We start from the raw sequence: 20803 nt of genomic DNA on the forward strand, positions 1-20803 counted from the left end.
TAGAAAAGGGCTAGGAGTGGGAAGTAAGTGACCGTTGCCTTAATTAAAGTACAGCCCCAGAATTTGCTTGGTGTGAAAATGAGAAACCACAGAAAACCCTCTTCAGGGCTTCCGACAATGGGATTCAAACCCGCTATCTCCCAAATGCAAGTTGATAGCTACGTGACCCAAACCGGCACAGCCACTTGCTCGGATAATTTAATTTTAACTGATCATTCACCCAAGTTTCATTGGAAATATGCCTGGTCCAACCACAACAGCTCCCTTGCAAGGAAATCCTCCACCCATACCTGGAATCAGTAACCACTAAATCTACCTACATCACTGGTTCATTGTCTGCTCCATGGCTAAATGGTTAGCATGCTGGCCTTTGGTCGCAGGGGTCCCGGGTTTGATTCCAGGCAGGGTTGGGAATTTTAACCATAAATGGTTAATTCCTCTGGCACGGGGACTGAGTGTATGTGCCGTCTTCATCATCATTTCATACTCATCACGACGCGCAGGTCGCCTGCGGGCATCAAATCAAAAGACCTGCACCAAGCTTCTCAGGAGGTCACACGGCATTTCATTTCATTTCAATGGTTCAATTATGAGTCCAACAAAACTACACTGCATGCATTGATGGACCTAATAAACAATACTATTCCACACAATTTAATTCTCAATAACATCTCGTGGTCCATAAATCTTTCTCTCTTGTGTCACCATACCCAAATATTGTTCATTCCTAACAAGTCCAGATGCGATCCATTTGCTGACACAGATCTATTTTCTTGCTTCCATAAGCCCCACCAATATCGGCAGCATCTCATCAAATTCCATCCGTTTAAAGAGTTGTTTCCAAGTACCCCTGAATGGTCACTCCCACATGTCTGATGCTGCCAAAAATAATACGAGCATGGTCCATGAATTTCTGTGAAACAGGATGCTGACCTTTTTTTCTATGTAGTCCCAGTGAGATACATTTATTCTTATGGTTTAGGGACAAAAGTAGGTTGGGTAGTACTACCTGCTGTTGAGTTACAAATAGCCTGACATATAAAACCTCACTTGAAATTATTAAACTCCATTCTGCTTAATGATCTGGGTTTAAAAAAAGTTTAGAAAATCCAGACAACTACCTTACAATCACATTTCTCACATTGGTAACTGCTGCCACAAACAAGTGGCCTAAATGAACTCTAATATAACTGTCACTAAGTAATGGAAAGAAAAAAAATAAGTGCAAATCAAGTCAAATAGAGAAAGATAGGAACATTAAAAAGAAAACACAACAGGAAAAATAAAATCACAGATCAGTTTGGAAAGAGGCAAAAATAGGAAGAAAACACAAAAGGACAGGGACAATCTCCACATCTTCATACACCACCATCTTCGGATAGACTGACTCTCTCCTAATCAATCCCAATTTTCTACATCCATTTCTTCTCATTCCCCAACAAGCTTGTTTCTACTCGCCAGCCTCATCAAGAGTGCAGGCTTCAACCCTCATTGAGTGGCCATCTTGACACGTTTTCAATCTTGATATGGGAAGTGTAGGATATTGGGAAAGCCAGGTAAAGGAAGAGACAAAAAGATATAGATGAATACAGATGGTTAAACGACAAGAAGACAGGACAACACAAAAGGAGAAAATGAACCCAAAAGGTCAAGATAGGTAATGGAAAGCAACAAACAAGTGCAAATCAAATCAGAGACAGACAGGAAAACTGATCAACAGATACCAGAAAAAACACACTGACAAGCTGTGGGAAGAGGGTAAAATAGGAAGAAAACACAAAAGGAAAAGTACAATCTCCACATCTTCACATACTACCATCTTTGGATACATTGGCTCCCTCCCATCATCAATCCCAGCTTCTCTATATCCATTTATTCTGTCATTGTCACCAAAAGCGACTTCCGAAGAACCGGAATTTAACGAGTCACTAACAGTACTACTGAAAGGTTTTTATTAAAAGTTGTTTTACCGACTTGTTATATTAAATTACCACCTAATCGATACTTCATTACATGCCTTTGGCAAAATTAACATTAACAATCACAGTACATGTTTCGACCACTTAGTGGTCATCTTCAGCTGTGTCCAAAAAACCTTAGATGATAATACATGAATTAGTAAGCATGTTAAAAACCTTGATCATTTTTTCCCATGGGAAATTTAAAAACCATTACTATTTAATATTGCACGAGGAAAGGAGGGGCTTTAGGGGGTAGATAAGAAAAGATAGATTGAGTATACTTAAAATTAAAATCTGTGTCTACAATGCGTTAAAACTTATTCTTCCAATTAAACATCTTTTTAAAACGTCTTTTAAAAATCTATTGTGAGACTCTTCAATAAAATCACTGAATGTAGTCCTCAAGTATCAAGTATTTGTATGGTGTGCTGAAAATTTTCTTTGAAGGCTGATTTTAAAATGTACTAGAGGGCTATTAGAAGCTGTTTGGTTTACTGTTGTTTCAAGGTAACTTCACTGTTGTATTGGGTCGGATAACGGTCTTCTAATTGGGCAGCTTGCCTCACGATCTGCAACCAGCAGAAGATGCGAAAAATTGTTGAAGTACGTCAACAAACATACAGTGATTTCAAAATTTAATGTGTGTTTTGATTTGACATACTTCAATAATTTTTCGCATCCTCTGCTGGTTGCAGATCGTGAAGCAAGCTGCCCAATTAGAAGACCGCTATCCGACCCAATACTGCAGTGAAGTTATTTTGAAACAACAGTAAACCAAACAGCTTCTAATAGCCCTCTAGTACAGTTTAAATGAAGCCTCAAGGAAGAATTTCAACACACCATACAAACACTAAATACTTGAGGACTACATTACAGATCGACTTTTATTGTATGCAAGTTCAAGTCATTCAGTGATTTTATTGAAGAGCCTCACAATAGGCTTTTAAAAGATGTTTTCAAAAAATGTTTAATTGGAAGAATAAGTTTTAACACACTTCTTCTTCTTCTTCTATGACCACATAGGATCACTTTAGTCAGTCCGTCGTTCAGGTCTCTTTGAAGGGATTGTTTGGGCTTTGCGGTCCTCCCAGTACTTCTTCAGACGCTCCGATCTTCGTGCCCTTTCCTCAGTTGAAAATGTGCGTGTTGTTGGTTTGTTTTGTATAAGGGTAAAGCGGAGGTTTGTATTCTTGAGTTTTGTATTCAATTTTATCTTATTTTTGGTGTCTTCTGTTGTAAGGCCTATTTCCTTCAGATCCTCTCTTACTTCTCTGATCCATTTACATCCTGTTGTGGTATTTTTTGAGACGAGATTGTGTTGTACTAGTTGTTTCAGAAGTCTCGAGTCCTGCATCCTCATGATATGTCCAAAGAATCCCAGTCTCCTCTTACGCATAGTATCTGTAATGGGTTCTAGCTCTTTGTACACGACTTTGTTAGGTATTAACCGCCACTGTCCATCTTTCTGATATTTTTTGTTGATACAGGTTCTTCCAATCCTCCTTTCAATTTTCTGAAGTCTGTCAGTCTTTGATTGTTTATTCAGGTAAAAGAGTGTTTCTGCTGCATATGTAGCTTCCGGTTTTATAACTGTGTTGTAGTGTTTTATTTTTGTATTTATTGATAGACATTTCTTTTTGTAGATATCCCATGTTAATTTTTGTGCTTTAGCTAATCTATTTGTTCTTACTTGGATTGAGATTTTTTCATTTAAGTTATGTGTTATTACTTCTCCAAGATATTTAAACTGAGTTACTATTTTGATTTTATTACCATTTATGGTGACTTCTTTTAGCTGTGTTGGTTTTTGGGGCATAATTTGTGTTTTTTCAAATGATATTTTGAGGCCAATTTTATTTGCAATGTTTTGAAGTTCTGATATCTGGGTTTTTGCTTCTTTTATGTCCACTGCTAGTAATGCTAATTCGTCAGCAAAACCCAGGCAATTCGTTTTGATTTTTCGGCCAATCTTTATTTTGGGGGGACATTTTCTAAACCATTCCCTCATTACCATTTCTAGCATTACCATTTCTAGAGCACAGTTAAATAATAGTGGTGAGAGCCCATCTCCCTGCCGTAGTCCAGTTTTAATTTCAAATGTCTCTGATGTTTCACCCCTAAACTTCACTTTTGACTTGGTATTGGTGAGAGTCAATTTTATCATGTTTATTAATTTGGGGTGTAGTCCAAGGTGTCTTAAAATTTTAAACAGAGATTCTCTATGGATGCAATCATAAGCTTTCTTGAAATCTACAAATGTTATCACCATATCTCTGTTTCTTCTCCTGTTATAGTCCATTATCAACTTAAGACTCATGATCTGATCAGGACAGCTCCTCCAGGGTCTGAAACCTCCTTGATATTCTCCTAGTTCTTTCTCAAGTTGTAAACTTATCCTATTAAGGATGATTATTGAAAATATTTTGTATGTTATGTCTAGGAGCGAGATTCCCCTGTAGTTATTAGGGTCGGTTTTGTCCCCTTTTTTGTGCAGAGGATGAATGAGGGCTGTTGTCCAGTGTTCTGGTAGTTCTTCTTTAATCCAGATAGAGACAAGTTGTTGATGGAGGGCAACTTTTGCTGAGGTTCCTGCATATTTCCAGATTTCCGCAAAGGTCTGATCTTCTCCTGGCGCTTTGTAGTTTTTTAATTTATTCAGAGCTTGGTAGACTTCCTTTATTGTGGGGGGATTGATGTTTTCTGGTGATGTTTTTATCGGGGTGTTGGTGTCCAAATGAAGGAGTTCTGTAGGTTCCTCACAATTTAAAAGCTTGTTGAAATGTTTAGCCAGAATTTCTGCATTGTCTTTATTGTTATGGGCCAGCTTACCATCTTCATTCTTCATCAGTAGGGTCGGGGGTTCATATTTTTGGAGCTGCTTTCTGAAGGTTTTGTAGTAGTCCCTTGATTTAGTTTTACTGAACTGTTCTTCAATTAACTGCAGGGTGTCCTTATGATGTTGTCTTTTTATTCTTCTTAAGACTTGGGTAGTTTCTTTTCTCTGTTTTACTAGCTTTTGATAGGATATTTCTGTCTTTTGGGACTGATGTAATAGCCATGCCTGATGTCTTTTCTCCACTGTTTCATCACATTCACTGTTCCACCATTGGTGTTTTTTACGTGGTTTAATTGGAGCTAGGTCTTCTGCAATTTGTTTAAGGTTGTGTACTAAGTCTTCAAGTTTGTCTGTGATTTTTATTTTTTCAGTTGCTTTCTGGTAATTTTTGTTGTTGATTAGCTGGGTAGGATCTATTTTTCTTTTAGTTTTAAGGGCTTGCTTTTGTTGTCTCCTCTGGGGAGTGAGTTTAATTTTAATTTTAACTACGTAGTGATCTGAACCTGTGTCTATTCCTCGGAGGACACTATAGACACACACTATAGACACCAATTTTAATTTTAAGTATACTCCATCTATCCTTTCTTATCTAGCCCCTAAACCCCCTCTTTTCCTCATGCAATATTACATAGAAATGGTTTCCAAAGTTCTATGGGAAAAAATGATCAAGGTTTTTAACGTGCTTACTATTCATGTATTATCATCTAAGGTTTTTTGGATACAGCTGAAAATGACCACCAAGTGGTCGAAACATGTACTGTGATTGATGTTTTTATAAGTTTGCCAAAGGCATGTGATAAGTATCGATTAGGAGATAATTTAATCTAGTAAGTTGATTTAACTCATCAATACGGCCATGAAGTGGACAGCTTGCAAGTTGTTTTACGTCGCACCGAGGATATAGGAAAGAGCAAGGAGTGGGAAGGAAGCAGCCGTGGCCTTAATTAAGGTACAGCCCCAGCAATTGCCTGGTGTGAAAATGGAAAACCACGGAAAACCATCTTCAGGGCTGCCGACAGTGGGATTCAAACCTGCTATCTCCCGAATACTGGATACTGGCCTCACTTAAGTGACTGCAGCTATCGAGGTCAGTACTGAAGGTTTTAGGGGGACTTTCATCCACCCTCCTCTGGAGGCTTCATGACTAACAGAAATTTTCTTACAGACTGCAACTGGAGCCCTACACATTCTGTAGCTTGGCAGCCATGTTAAAGCAGCGACCATCAGCAGAGTGAAAGTTTGAGGGAGATAATTAGGATTCTCTCAGAGAATATGCCTCCCTCAAACAATGTACAAGATACAGCAGGTGTAAAAGAGGGATGAGAAGGAAAGGGGGGAACTGTAGGTGGTCTGTTTTAAAGGGAAGGACAATGCAGGCTACGGGCTCTATTCAGGATCAGAATTCAGAACAGGTGTCTGTAAGAAATCGGTACAAGTCACTGCAGGTAGAACAACAGAGGGAAGATGAGGAACAGAGAACTGTTGCTGAGAAGTGTGGAAGTAGGAGGAAAGGAAAAGGTAGGAGATCTTTAGAGTAGAGGATAGGAAAAGTCAGCTGGAACAGGGTCATTAGGGTTGGGCACTATATCCCTGTTTAGGCACACTGTGCTGTTGTTCAAGAACACCGAGAGTCAGTTGTTCCGAAACATTTTCAAGCGAGACCGGGATAGTGACTTGCTATCCCATCAGAAACTCCACTAAGCACTGTCCTTCGTCTACTACCTGACTCACAGCTATTTTTTTATTTTCCACCCTGACGATACACTAAATTGCTTAAGGCAACTTATTGGTTAAAAGTGGTACATGTTTCGTATATTACAAACACCTTCAGGCACATAACGTAAGAAGATTAATTTTAAGGACACTTCCTCTAAAGCATTGATACTTTGTCATATGAATTTTTCATCTAAACAGTGTTACGTGGCTGAAGATGTTTATAATATATGAAACGTACCACTTTTAACCAATAAGTTGCCTTAAGCAACTCAGCGTATCGACAAGGCGCAAAATAAAAAATACTTAGTTGTGAATCTGTATAAGTGTGATACAGACCATGAAGCTGATTTTATGTAATACTACCTGACTGTCGATACCGGCAGCGTGCCGCCACGTGCTGGAAGGTTTCGTGTCGCAAAATATCCTCTTTGTTCTGCGAGTTCCGTTGCACCAGCAACTGGCCTTCAGTATATGCAAATAACTTAATGCGTTCTGTTTTGTATTCAACTGTTTTGTAAGTGTGTTTTCATTGAAGCCTAGTACGAAAGACAGTAAACTTTGAATAATGTCGGAAATGCAATTTATGTTCTTCTATTTTGTCTGCAAAGGGATCTTCAACCAGCAAAACGATGAGACATTTCAAACTTAAAACATCCCACAATTTTTATTTTCGTGTTCTGCATGTCATCATCATGTTTGCCCTTCCAGCGAGTCGGGTAGGGGGTTTGAAAACGAGCGTCTTCCAAAGTTGCCTATTCCAAAAGATATTGTTGTCCATGACAAATTCCCAGTTCCATCCTCTTCTCTCCACGTCTTCCCTCAGTTGGTCCATCCATCTTCTTCTTGGTCTTCCAGCTGCTCTTCTGCCTGTTATTCTCTTTTCCAAATAAGCACATGGTAACCTTGTGCTATTCATTCGTTTAACATGCCCAAACCATTTAAGTCTAGATGACCTAAGTCTTTCCTCCATTGATTCATTTAGACCTAGGTTAGATCGGATCTCATCATTTTTCAGGTGATCAAGTCATGTCTTTTGGAGGGCAGTTCCATGAAATTTCATTTCACAGGCTTGAATCCTACTACAATCCTTTGATGTTACTGTGCAGGTTTCCAAAGAATATGTAAGGATGGGAATGAAATATGACTTGTACAGGGTCATTTTTGTTCCTTGTGGTAACTTCTCGTCCCATAGTAGGTGTCTAACGTGTTCTGCATGTACAGTTTTATTTTTATTCTCCTGTTCCACTTGTATACAGTGATTAATTTTTATATTTGTGTTTTGCTTGTATTAGTTAAACTTTATTTCCACGTTCTGCTTGTATATTGTGTACGTAACTAGAGTACTGACGAATGTTTCTTCAACTGTGCAAGTATATTTTTAATTGGTGAAAATAACATTGTGACATTTGTAAACACATCTACTACCAGTGTAATTGTGACAGGTGTATTTCAGAAAGATGAAAACATTGTTATCCTAAAAACATCAGACATGACCTTTTGGGTGCGTATTTCAGAGCTCCGACTTGTTTTTCAAGTATATCACAAATATTGTTGTAATATTATTGAATAGGTGGTTCAATAAAGGCCGGCCCTGTGGTGTAGGGGTAACGTGCCTGCCTCTCAGCCGGAGGCCCCAGGTTCGATTCCCGGCCAGGTCAGGGATTTTTCTCTCTACCTGAGGGCTGGTTCGATGTCCACTCAGCCTACGTGATTAGAATTGAGGAGCTATCTGATGGTGAGATGGCGGCCCCAGTCTCGAAAGCCCAGAATAACGACCGAGAGGATGCGTCGTGCTGACGACATGGCACCTCGTAATCTGCAGGCCTTCGGGCTGAGCAGCGGTTACTGGGCAGGCCAAAGCCCTTTCAAGGGCGTTAAGTGCCGTGGGGAGGGGGGGGGGGGGTGTTCAATAAATAATATTGTAATATTTGTGATATACATCACCATCAATATGGAGCAAAATGAGATCAATTACTTGTAACTTGTTTTTCAAGCGCCGTGAAGATTTATCCCGGCCCTAATTACTCACAATACAGGCCGATACATTCAACTGGTGAAAATATCCTTGGATTAGTTACTTTTAAACACCTGTACTGCAATTGTAACCGTGTTATGAGTATTTCATATTGGCCAAAAATTCCACAACCTAAAAGCAGCCTTTAAACGTGATTATTGGGCGTGAATTTCACCGTTCCAATTGTTCTTTCACGTTCCGTGCAGCTTTATGCTGGCTGTAACTACACACAGAACGTTCGGTACATGCACATTCCCGCTGACACATGAAGTTAACTCCACTGCGCAGTTACAATCCTGTGTGCCGGCACACTGTACCGAAACACTTGACCTCAAGCTAATAATGTTTCAGAACAACCGACTGTTCTGGTCTGCCCAACCCTCAATGGGAGAGAGGAAAGGGAGGGGATCAAATGAGGTGGGCAGGGTTGAGGGTCTGGTCATGGGGGATTCCATTCTTAGGCATGTGGGGAAAGTGTGTGGAGGAAATGGAACCAGGGTAGAGTGTTATCTAGGAATTAGGTTAAGGAAGATGTTGAGGAAAGTAGAAGAGGAGGAGGGAAAGGAAAAGGTGGCATTTCACGTTGGTACCAACAATGTAAGGCAAGCAGGTATAAGTACCAACATAGTTGGGGATGTGTGGGATCTGGTAAATGCAGTACGGGTAAAGTTTAAGGAAGTGGAGATTGTTATCAGTGGAATACTGTATAGGAGGGATACTGACTGGAAGGTAATAGGTGAGATTTCTGGGTCCTAGCGGGTGGGGAGGAGATAGGGATCTGCACTCACAATCAGATGGCCTTGCCTTAAACCGCAGTGGAATGGATAAGTTAGGAAATTTGTTTAGAAAAGTTATAGGGAGGTACATTCAGGGAAACGGGGTGGTCTAGGGAGCGGTGAAAACGGAACAGGGATCTGGAAGTCAAGTAGGGATGATATGAAATGTTAGTGTTGAACTGTAGAAGTATTGTAAAGAAAGGAATAGAATTAAGTAATTTAATAGATATATACTTACCAGATATTGTAAAAGGAGTTGAATCATGGCTGAGAAATGATATAATGGATTCAGAAAGTTTCTCACGGAACTGGAATGTGTTGCATGTTATGAGTCTCATTATGATAGCCGTATTGGAGTATAGAATGTAAAATTTACAAATAAATTTATTAAAAAACCATCATTCCAATACTTTACAATCTTTAAGTTTAAGATACAAATATTACATATTTGTTAAAACGGGACATGTTTCGCTTAGGCTTTGTAAGCATCTTCAGCTATACCTAATCTAAAGCTAAGTCAGGGCCCTGAAGTGGGTTCACTGTACTGGCTGTACTGGAATGTGTATCGCAGAGATAGGATAGGAATGGTAAGAGGGAGAGTATTTATTCTGGTGAAAGAAAAATTTGTAAGCTTCGAAAAAGTCACAGATGACAAACATGAAATTCTAGGTGTAAGCCTCATATCTAAATATAAAAGGCAACTTTATGTCTTTGGAATGTACAGACAGGAAAGGGTAGCATTGACACTGATTCAGAATTATTTTATAAGATAACCAGCTATGTGAGAAACGATATGGAAACGAACATGACTGCAGCAGGTAATATCAACTTGATATAGATAGAGTTAGCTGGAAAATTTATAATGTCCAATAACGGACCATTTATATTGGTATTATACTCTCAACTTATCACGTGTCAATTGGTAAGGTAATGTAAACAATACTAAGCATGACGAACAAATGGTAAGTAAGCTAATATGGGAAGGACAGCTGATTCAGAAAGTGATGGAACCAACTACAGGGAAGAATATTAGGCCTATGCACTTGGTGCTGGTAAAACTAGATGAGCTCTATAGAGAAACCAAAATAATAGATAGTATTAGTGATCAGAAAGCTGACTATTAGGAAGTACAATATGGCTGATAAAACAGGCATGAGGGAGTTTTTAAAAAAGTAACTATGATTGGTGAAAAACTGTAAATAAAAATGTAAATGTACTCTTGGATGGGTTTAAAGAAATTGTTGAGGAATGTGAAAAAGGATTTGTACCCCTAAAGGTGGTAAGGACACACTATATTATAACAGAGTAGAAAGACCAAGAAAGAGGTGCAGGTTGGAAAGAAATAGAGTTAGAAATGGCTGTGGAAGTAAGGAGAAATTGAAGGAACTTACTAGGAAATTGAATCTAGCCAAGAAATCAGCTAAGGATAACATGACGCCAAGCATAACTGGCAGTGATACAAATTTTAGTGAAAAATGGAAGGGTATGTATAGGTACTTTAAGGCAGAAATAGGTGTTCTAAGGAGAACATTCCAGGAATCATTAATGAACAAGGGGAGTGCGTATGCAAGGATCTTCAGAAGGTAAAAGTATTCAATCAGCAGTATGTAAAGATTGTTGGTTACAAGGATAATGTCCAGATAGAGTAGGTGACTAATACTAAAGAAGTATTAAAATTTACCTATCATAACGACGACATTTACAATATGATACAAAAGTTGAAAACTATAAAAGCAGCTGGAATTGATAAGATTTCTGGAAATATATTAAAGACAATGGGTTGGGATATACTACCATATCTGAGGTACTTATATGATTATTGTTTGCACGAAGGACCTATACCAAATGAATGGAGAGTTACTATAGTACCCTCTGTGTATAAAGGAAAGTGTGATAGACATAGAGCTGAAAAATACAGGCCAATCAGTTTGACATGCATTGCATGTAAGCTTTGGGAAAGCATTCTTTCAGATTATATTAGGCATGTTTACAAAATGAATAACTGGTTCAATAGAAAGGAAAGGTTATTCCACTGAAGCTCATCTTGTAGGATTCCAGCAAGATATAGGAACGTGACTGTAGCGGGTGATCTCAATTTACCAAATGTCAATTGGGAAGGTAATGCGAATGACAGGAAGCATGACAAAAAAAGAGGCAAATAAGTTAATATGGGAAGGGCACCTGATTCAGAATGTGATGGAACCAACTAGAGGGAAGAGTATTCTGGATGTGGTGCTGGTACAACCTGATGAGCTCTACAGAGATACCGAAGTAACAGATGGTATAGGGCCTAAATGACCAAAAGCTATTTTTGTGGTAATTAAAAATAAATGTGAAAGAAAGGAAGATATTAAAATTAGGACTATTAGGCAGTACCATATGGCTGATAAAACAGGCATGAGGAAGTTTCTAAAAAGTAACTATGATTGGTGGAAAACGGTAAATAAAAATGTAAACAGACTCTGGGATGGGTTTAAAGAAATTGTTGAGGAATGTGAAAACAGGTTTGTACCTTTAAGGGAGGTAAGGAATGGTAAAGAACCACCTTATTATTACAGAGAAATAAAGAGACTGAGAAGGAGGTGCAGACTGGAAAGAAATAGAGTTAGAAATTGCTGTGGAAGTAAGGAGAAATTGAAGGAACTTACTAGAAAATTGAATCTAGCAAAGAAGGCAGCTAAGGATAACATGATGGCAAGCATAATTGGTGGCCATAACAAATTTTAGTGAAAAATGGAAGAGTATGTATAGGTACTTTAAGACAGAAACAGGTTCCATGAAGGACATTCCAGGAATCATTAATGAACAAAGGGAGTGTGTATGCGAGGATCTTCAAAAGGCAGAAGTATTCAGTCAGTAGTATGTAAAGATTGTTGGTTACAAGGATAATGTCCAAATAGAGGAGGTGACTAATACTAAAGAAGTATTAAAATTTACCTATGACAGCAATGACATTTACAGTATGATAGAAAAGTTAAAAACTATAAAAGCAGCTGGAATTGATAAGGTTTTGGGGGATATACTAAAGACAATGGGTTGGGATATAGTACCATATCTGAAATACTTATTTGATTATTGTTTGGTTGAAGGAGCTATACCAAATGAATGGAGAGTTGCTATAGTAGCCCCTGCATATAAAGGAAAGGGTGATAGACATAAAGCTGAAAATTACAGGCCAGTCAGTTTGACATGCATTGCGTGTAAGCTTTGGGAAAGCATTCTTTCTGATTATATAAGACATGTTTGCGACTCTAACAACTGGTTTGATAGAAGGCAGTTTGGGTTTAGGAAAGGTTATTCCACTGAAGCCCAACTTGTAGGATTCCAGCAAGATATAGCAGATATCCTGGATTCAGGTGGTCAATTGGACTGTATCACGATTGACATGTCTAAGGCATTTGATAGGGTAGATCATGGAAGACTACTGGTAAAAATGAGTGCAATTGGACTTGACAAAAGAGTGACTGAATGGGTGGCTCTGTTTCTAGAAAATAGAACTCAGAGAATTAGAGTAGGTGAAGCTTTATCTGTCCCTGTAATAATTAAGAGGGGAATTCCTCAAAGCAGTATTATTGGACCTTTATGCTTTCTTATATATGTCAATGGTATATGTAAAGAAGAATCAGAGATAAGGCTTTTTGCTGATGATGTTATTCTCTATAGAGTAATAAATTACAAGATTGTGAGCAACTGCAAAATGACCTTGATAATGTTGTGAGATGGACAGAAGGCAATCGTATGATGATAAACAGGGATAAAAGTGAGGTTGTGAGTTTTACAAACAGGAAATGTCCTCTCAGTTTTAATTACTGCATTGATGGGGTGAAAGTTCCCTTTGGGGATCATTGTAAATACCTAGGTATTAATATAAAGAAAGATCTTCATTGGGCAAATCACATAAATATGTTTGTAAATAAAGGGTACAGATCTCTGCACATGGTTATGAGGGTATTTAGGGGTTGTAGTAAGTATGTAAAGGAGAGAGCATATTTGTCTCTGGTGAGACTCCAACTAGAGTATGGTTCCAGTGTACGGAACCCTCACCAGGATTACTCGATTCGGGAACTGGAAACAATCCAAAGAAAAGCAACTTGATTTGTTCTGGGCTATTTCCGACAAAAGAGTAGCGTTACAAAAATGTTGCAAAGTTTGGGCTGGGAAGACTTGGGAGAAAGGAGACGAGCTGCTCGACTAAGTGGTATGTGATATAGATGATGATTCCCATAGGGAATCTGAAATATTTGTCCTGAATGAGTAAATTTATAATACCAATATAAATGGTCCGTTATTGGACATTATAAATTTTCCTGCTAACTCATTCTTGGTTGCCAGCGTTTCGCCCTCGTGTGCTAGGGTGGGCTCATCAGTTGGTACCTAGCACACCTACCAATACGCTGGCTAGTGCATACCGTGGAGGCCACTGCGTAGGCTAACTGGAGCCACCGGCAGTGCCAATGCACTAAGAGACTTTGTCTCATCAGCAAAAATTGATGCCTGCTTGGCCATCAGATGATATAGATGATGATTCCCATAGGGAATCTGAAATATTTGTCCTGAATGAGTAAATTTATAATACCAATATAAATGGTCCGTTATTGGACATTATAAATTTTCCTGCTAACTCATTCTTGGTTGCCAGCGTTTCGCCCTCGTGTGCTAGGGTGGGCTCATCAGTTGGTACCTAGCACACCTACCAATACGCTGGCTAGTGCATACCGTGGATGAGACAAAGTCTCTTAGTGCATTGGCACTGCCGGTGGCTCCAGTTAGCCTACGCAGTGGCCTCCACAGTATGCACTAGCCAGCGTATTGGTAGGTGTGCTAGGTACCAACTGATGAGCCCACCCTAGCACACGAGGGCGAAACGCTGGCAACCAAGAATGAGTTAGCAGGAAAATTTATAATGTCCAATAACGGACCATTTATATTGGTATTATAAATTTACTCATTCAGGACAAATATTTCAGATTCCCTATGGGAATCATCATCTATATCATCTGATGGCCAAGCAGGCATCAATTTTTGCTGATGAGACAAAGTCTCTTAGTGCATTGGCACTGCCGGTGGCTCCAGTTAGCCTACGCAGTGGCCTCCACGGTATGCACTAGCCAGCGTATTGGTAGGTGTGCTAGGTACCAACTGATGAGCCCACCCTAGCACACGAGGGCGAAACGCTGGCAACCAAGAATGAGTTAGCAGGAAAATTTATAAAGTCCAATAACGGACCATTTATATTGGTATTATAAATTTACTCATTCAGGACAAATATTTCAGATTCCCTATGGGAATCATCATCTATATCATCTGATGGCCAAGCAGGCATCAATTTTTGCTGATGAGACAAAGTCTCTTAGTGCATTGGCACTGCCGGTGGCTCACGTTAGCCTACGCAGTGGCCTCCACGGTATGCACTAGCCAGCGTATTGGTAGGTGTGCTAGGTACCAACTGATGAGCCCACCCTAGCACACGAGGGCGAAACGCTGGCAACCAAGAATGAGTTAGCAGGAAAATTTATAATGTCCAATAACGGACCATTTATATTGGTATTAAGTGGTATGTTCCGAGCTGTCAGTGGAGAGGTGGCATGGGAGGAAGGGGAGTTAGGGATTGGAAAAACTTACCAAGGGAGATGTTCAATAAATTTCCAATTTCTTTGCAATTATTTAAGAAAAGGCTAGGAAAACGATAGATAGGGAATCTGCCATATGGGTGACTGCCCTAAATGCAGATCAGTAATGACTGACTGATAATTTGCAAACATTCCTAGGTGGGTCATTGACTCCAGAATGGATTCTTTCAGCATATCCAGGGCTATAAGATCCAGGGAGTGAGAGGGGTACAGGAAATCAAGCGATCTCCAAAATGTTGTTGCAGAAGGACAAGTGAACCCCCTCATGGTGTGGGTTGTAACTCCATCTTGCTGCATCCATTGTCATTGCAGTGGAAGGTTTCCAGCAAGATTTAGTACTGTGCAATGTTCAAAGCACTTTTCTAATTTTAGTAATAATTGTTCTGCTGCATACTATACAACCAGAATGCGTACAAAATGTTATCTTTTTTGGTAGGAAAAGGAGTATACTTTATAAAGAAAGCTATGCTCTCCAACCCAGCAAATGGACCTAGTAACAACTGTATCATTCAGATATAGCAAAGACATGACAATGAAAACAAATAAAAAGTCATGAAAAACACTACAAATAACCACGATAATAGTCAAAAAGGTATATGAGAGTTTACCCCCACTAAACAAAGCAAGAAGTTGTGGCAGGGTCCTTTCAACAACAATAATCAGTAAAAGTTCACTGAAGGACCTGTAATGTTAATAATATTTGGCCTAAAGCAAAAAGTAAACGATGCCATCTTACATCGTGTTGCTTGCAGAGGAGAGATGTGTTCATTATGAATGCCAAGGACCTAGCAACACTCCCCAGAGAAATACAGTACATTTACTTTTATAGATTAATATCAATAAGCACGTGTCATTTACCAAACCTTCTGTACTATGGTCCATTGGAAATAAGCAGCCTTCTCCAATATGAGAACCGAAGAAGCAGAAGCCAAGAGTATAACGACTATCATAATGCGGCTATATGCGTGTACTGCAGGTCGAACATCTATACTAAACCACTAATATTGGCTGAAATGTCACGCAACCGGACATCATCCCCAGAAACCAACATAGATAGATTTAGTTACAACTATTACACAATCAAAAATCCTAAACAATGTGAACCAATGATCTGAAACAGGCATATGCTCCCCTCGAGAGGGTCTCTGCTAAACACCCATGACGTGCTTAGACCAATAGAAAAGTTGTAAAAGAAACAATGATGAATATATGCCTCATCGGAAACTATGGTTCAGAGGCTGTGCAGTTGGCAACAGACCATTGGAAGTAAGCAGCCTACTCCAATATGAACACTGAAGGAGCAGCAACCAAGAGTAAACAAACGGTCATCATACTGCGGCAAGATGCATATACTGTACTGTAGGCCGGACATCTAGGTATTAACCCTGCAGGTCCATTAGTGACCTTATGCTCAAAAATGACGAGGCATAGATAAGCTACGAAAAATACAGCAACTATCTCTGTGTATGTATGTATGTATGTATGTTCAGTCTTCAGCCCTAAGGCTGGTTGGATCCTCAACAGCTCCGCCATCAGCTGTCATAGATGGCCTAGGCATCACTGAAGAGGCGTACTAGGGAAATGAGGAGTGAGGTAGTTTCCCGTTGCTTTCCTCACTGAGCCAGCAGTTGCTATTACATATCAGTCTGCCAAGCCCACTGAAATGCATATACCAACCGACCCTATGAGCAACATTTTCACACCATTCATAGCAGGGACTGGCTGCACAAGGAATAGCATTACTAGCATCGCTCATACCTCAGTCACTTTCATATTGTCAAAGCCAAGTATAAGACAGAGACAGATCAATAAAGTAACAAAATTACTCTAGCATATACCAGAAGACATAGTACACTGTAAACACTAGGTCCTGCCAGCAATGTATGAATTAAAAATACTAATAAATATTTAATTGCGCACAATGTGCATGAATACAAGTATACAAAGTATTACACTGACTCACAAAAGTTTCAAGTGATAAATATCATTGTTAATCCGTATTGAAGATACATTATAATGTATTGAATAGGTGACACAATAAACCCTTTAGCATCCTACATCACAAAAGCTTCTCAGAGATTCTGTTCTCAATTTGCACTTTAATACATGGTATCTCTCGCAGGGTTCGCCATATCTTTTGCACTTACAGTCATGGCAGGGGTTATGGAATTGCTTGGATTCACACAGTTTATGGTGAAATCCATGCACAGCGAGCCTTGTTAATATATCCGATATGTTGTTCCTCTTTTGATGAAGTTCCTGCAGTAGTGCCTTATACGCCGTGGTGGTTGGGAGCAGGAACTTCAGACGCAGCTCTTCTATACAGAACACTTCTCTTGTAAGCACGTAAGCGAGGCGCGAAGGAGTGTACTTGGATAGACAACGTGATCTCTTAAGAAATGCTGATTTTACATTCCCTAAACTTTGCAATTGTGCCTTGGTAAGATGCATCAATATGTTTTATATCCTGTAGGACGCAAATGGACTAACTTTGAGACAAAATAACTATATGGCCGTCATCAGCGACAAGTTTGATGTCACCCATTGCTTTAATGGCCGTCTTTAGTCCTTCTTTGACATAAAAGGAAAATTGCCTTCCAGCTGATTGGAATGTTATTCCCAAGTACCGGAAACTTGATACTGATTTCAACTGCCGGTCCCCATAGTAGAATGTTCCCTTCTTGCCTCCTCTCCTAAGAATCATCGAGACAGTCTTATCCTCATTCAGACTCAGCTTAGTTTCTTCTGCCCATTTACTCACTTTGTTAAAAGTACTTTGTAGGTCAGACTCTGAGATGGACGTTAAGACTATGTCATCTGCATACGTGAGTAATTTGACATTACTAGACGTTGTCAATTTTGTAATGTCTGCCGTTGCAATAATGAAGAGCAAAGACCCCAATAGTTTGTAAAATAGGACCTGATCTGGTAATGCCGTCACCGATTTCTATCCAATTGTTAGTGAGCAGATCTTTGATTCAGATCTTTGATTAGTGGAAGAAGATAAAAGCTCTGGTCGGTGATCTTTTGTAATTTCTCTAAAAGAATAGTTCTGTCAATCGTGTCAAAAGCCTTTGAATAATCAATGAAGATGGCATGAAGTTTTCCTCTAGGTTGATCCAAGGCTTCCTCTATGACCTGTTGAAGGCACTGAACTGCCTGAAGTGTTGACCTACCACTCCTGAAACCAAATTGGAAATCTGGAAGTTTGTCCGCAATGAACTCTGCAATACGTTTATGAACTAAAGCAGTCAGGATCTTTAAGAGAATACACTCCAGTGCAATACCTCTGTAAGAATTGGGATCTGCTGTATCACCTTTAACATCTTAATTGTGGATCTTTTCCAACTTCCCAGTAGGCTACTCTACATAGCACGTAGCCAGTCTAGTGTTTAAATCTATAATAAGACTTAGATACGGTATATAACGAAAGAAAGACGAAAATTGATTACAGATTCAACAAGAAAATTTGTTTTTGGCTAGCAATTCTTCAGTTCATTCAATAATAAATATTATTTAGGTGTTAGAAGGCGGCTTGATAATCAGACTAGCTATATTAATCAGTAATTCTACTAGAAAATAGCTAAGCAATTCCTCATTTTCCTCACCTTGGTAAATGAAAATATAAATAAAATTGCCATCACAAAATGGTACAGTGAAAAAAGACTGTTTGGTTACTAAATGGAAATATAAGCAATCTCTTTATAGGATTAACACACCGCAAACTGCACAGTCGACAACAAAAATTATACACGATATCTAGGCCACATATGAAAGCAATTTTCAAGAAGAGATACAATAACTTTTAACATACAGTAGCCTACATACCTCCGAGTGACTTCTTGAACGAGGTCGGAGCAGTTGAACAGCACCTCCTTCTCCTCCTCAGTTCTATCAATTTCTGCCTTTTGTAATATTGAAGAAATCTAAAAATTTGCAATCAAAGTCGAAAATCAGTAAACAGGACAACTGCCAGAAAAACGTAAACAGCCTAACCAAGAGATCTTCACGGAGTGACAGAAGTATGAGCTTAATGCCATTACTAAACAAATAAATGTAAAATATAACCTTTTTAAACGAAGCATTTCTTTCTTCTTTAATACAAACTCGTATAGACTGAGACGTTTTTCTTCGTGTTCTTTTCACATCACTCTTTACTGCCATATTTCCTTCTCAGTCTGCATTGACAACAAAATTCCAATACAAAGGAGTTAGAGGGTAGCATTTTTAAAATATCTAAGTTTGAGCCAATTTTTTTAAATGAAAGAGGAAATCGATGGCAGGCAAATTTAAATAAGCTTTATTACACAAAATGTGTAACTGCTAGTTTGAAATTAAATCATCGTAACATCCAACACACGTAAATCACCATGAAATTGCTTTAATTCGAAGTTGTTGGTAACATTGATAACAGGAAAAAAAAAAAAAAAAAAGTATAATACGAGCACTGCCCGCTCGATCTGCATCCGATGGCTGCTTATACTGCCTGCTCATTACCACATTTTAACATGGCACTAAAAGAAATACTCCGTTTACAAATACCCACAGCAGATGGCAGCACCAACCGGCTCCTGAACTGTCGGTATGAAATAGCGGGAAATAGGGTAATAGTAGTACTGTATTTGTTTACAGTGAAAATGGTGTACTGCTGCGTGCCTTTCTGCAAATCAAAGAAAGGGAAACCAGAATGCCGTGATATTTCAATCCATGACACGGGCTTTTTCAGGAGATCCAGTTGAAGCCACGTTTAGTTCTATAAGAATGGGAGAAGGGTGCAATGACATGACTGACTCCCAGGCTACTCAGAATTCCATAAAAATAATTCTGAAATCCGGTATTTTAATGTCCACCGATGGTGCTAACGTTGTCCACAAACAAAATACGAAATTTTCTGCCTCAGTATCCTCTCCCGGACTTGACGAAACAGAACCAGTGATGCCCGCTGAGTATGTACTTGATTTACTGGAAGATGTCCGTGAGCCCCCTGAGTCAGTGTGTGTCACTTTGGAAACTGCTTCCCATGCATTAGTGTGTGGTTATTTAGTGCATGTAATCGAAGAAAAAACAATGCAGCACGTGCTAGAGTAACGTTTCCCCCTCAGTTAATGCATCCCCATTGATGAACATAATCAGACAGTCTGATAGAGGAGGCCTGCGCTATCCCCAGCAAGGATTTATGGGGCTACAGAATTTGTTGAGGCAGCTCTACCGTACTGCAAGTCTGCTCCATTCTATAAAAAACTATGTTCTACCCTCTTTAAATGATAATAATAATGTTATTTATTTTACGTCCCACTAACTACTTTTACGGTCTACGGAGACGCCGAGGTGGCGAAATTTAGTCCCGCAGGAGTTCTTTTACGTGCCAGTAAACCTACCGACACGAGGCTGTCGTATTTGAGCACCTTCAAATACCACCGGACTGAGCCAGGATCGAACCTGCCAAGTTGGGGTTAGAAGGCCAGCGCCTTAACCGTCTGAGCCACTCAGCCCGGCTCTACCCTCTTTGTGCCACTGTAAGATTTAAAGTGTGTTAGTAACAATAAGCACCAGGAACTTGTGTCAGAAACTGTGGTGGCCAAATTCGTGAAACCTCTACTTAGTAATGTAGGGAAGTACCATACAGACAAAGTTTACAGGTTTTCTTATTCGCCGAAATCTCTTTCTCGAAAAGTCCTGAAGCTATCACTCTCTAGAGCACCACTTTATGCATACAATTCTTTAATTTTTCTGTTACTTTCAGATTTAAAATTTTGCTTGTATGCTTATCTAGCTGTATTCACGCGATAACTGGGTACGTCTGGTGCTGCGATCTAGCGGCAGATTGTTTGTAAGTCGTGTTACACGTTTGAATATGGAATGAGCAGGCA

At 39.3% G+C, this 20803-nt stretch overlaps 1 protein-coding gene across 2 annotated transcripts in view; it reads right to left on the reverse strand.

Moving 5' to 3' along the window:
* Sirt7 (sirtuin 7) overlaps nt 1–19288 on the reverse strand; it is a 197416-nt gene extending 178128 nt beyond the window's left edge. The window contains exons 1-2 of one of the 2 annotated variants that reach the window (XM_067149238.2): nt 19002–19288; nt 18762–18859 (exon numbers count right to left, since the gene is read on the reverse strand). In XM_067149238.2, coding sequence (XP_067005339.2) covers nt 18762–18859; nt 19002–19097 — 194 coding nt within the window. In that variant the 5' untranslated portion in view covers nt 19098–19288. Of the gene's footprint in view, nt 1–18761; nt 18860–19001 lie in introns of those variants that run through there. The other variant, XM_067149239.2, reaches the window with a different exon arrangement.
* Nucleotides 19289–20803: the final 1515 nt, after the last annotated feature.

The sequence above is a fragment of the Anabrus simplex genome, chromosome 6, assembly GCF_040414725.1.
Source record: "Anabrus simplex isolate iqAnaSimp1 chromosome 6, ASM4041472v1, whole genome shotgun sequence".
NCBI classification, from domain to species: Eukaryota; Metazoa; Arthropoda; class Insecta; order Orthoptera; family Tettigoniidae; genus Anabrus; species Anabrus simplex.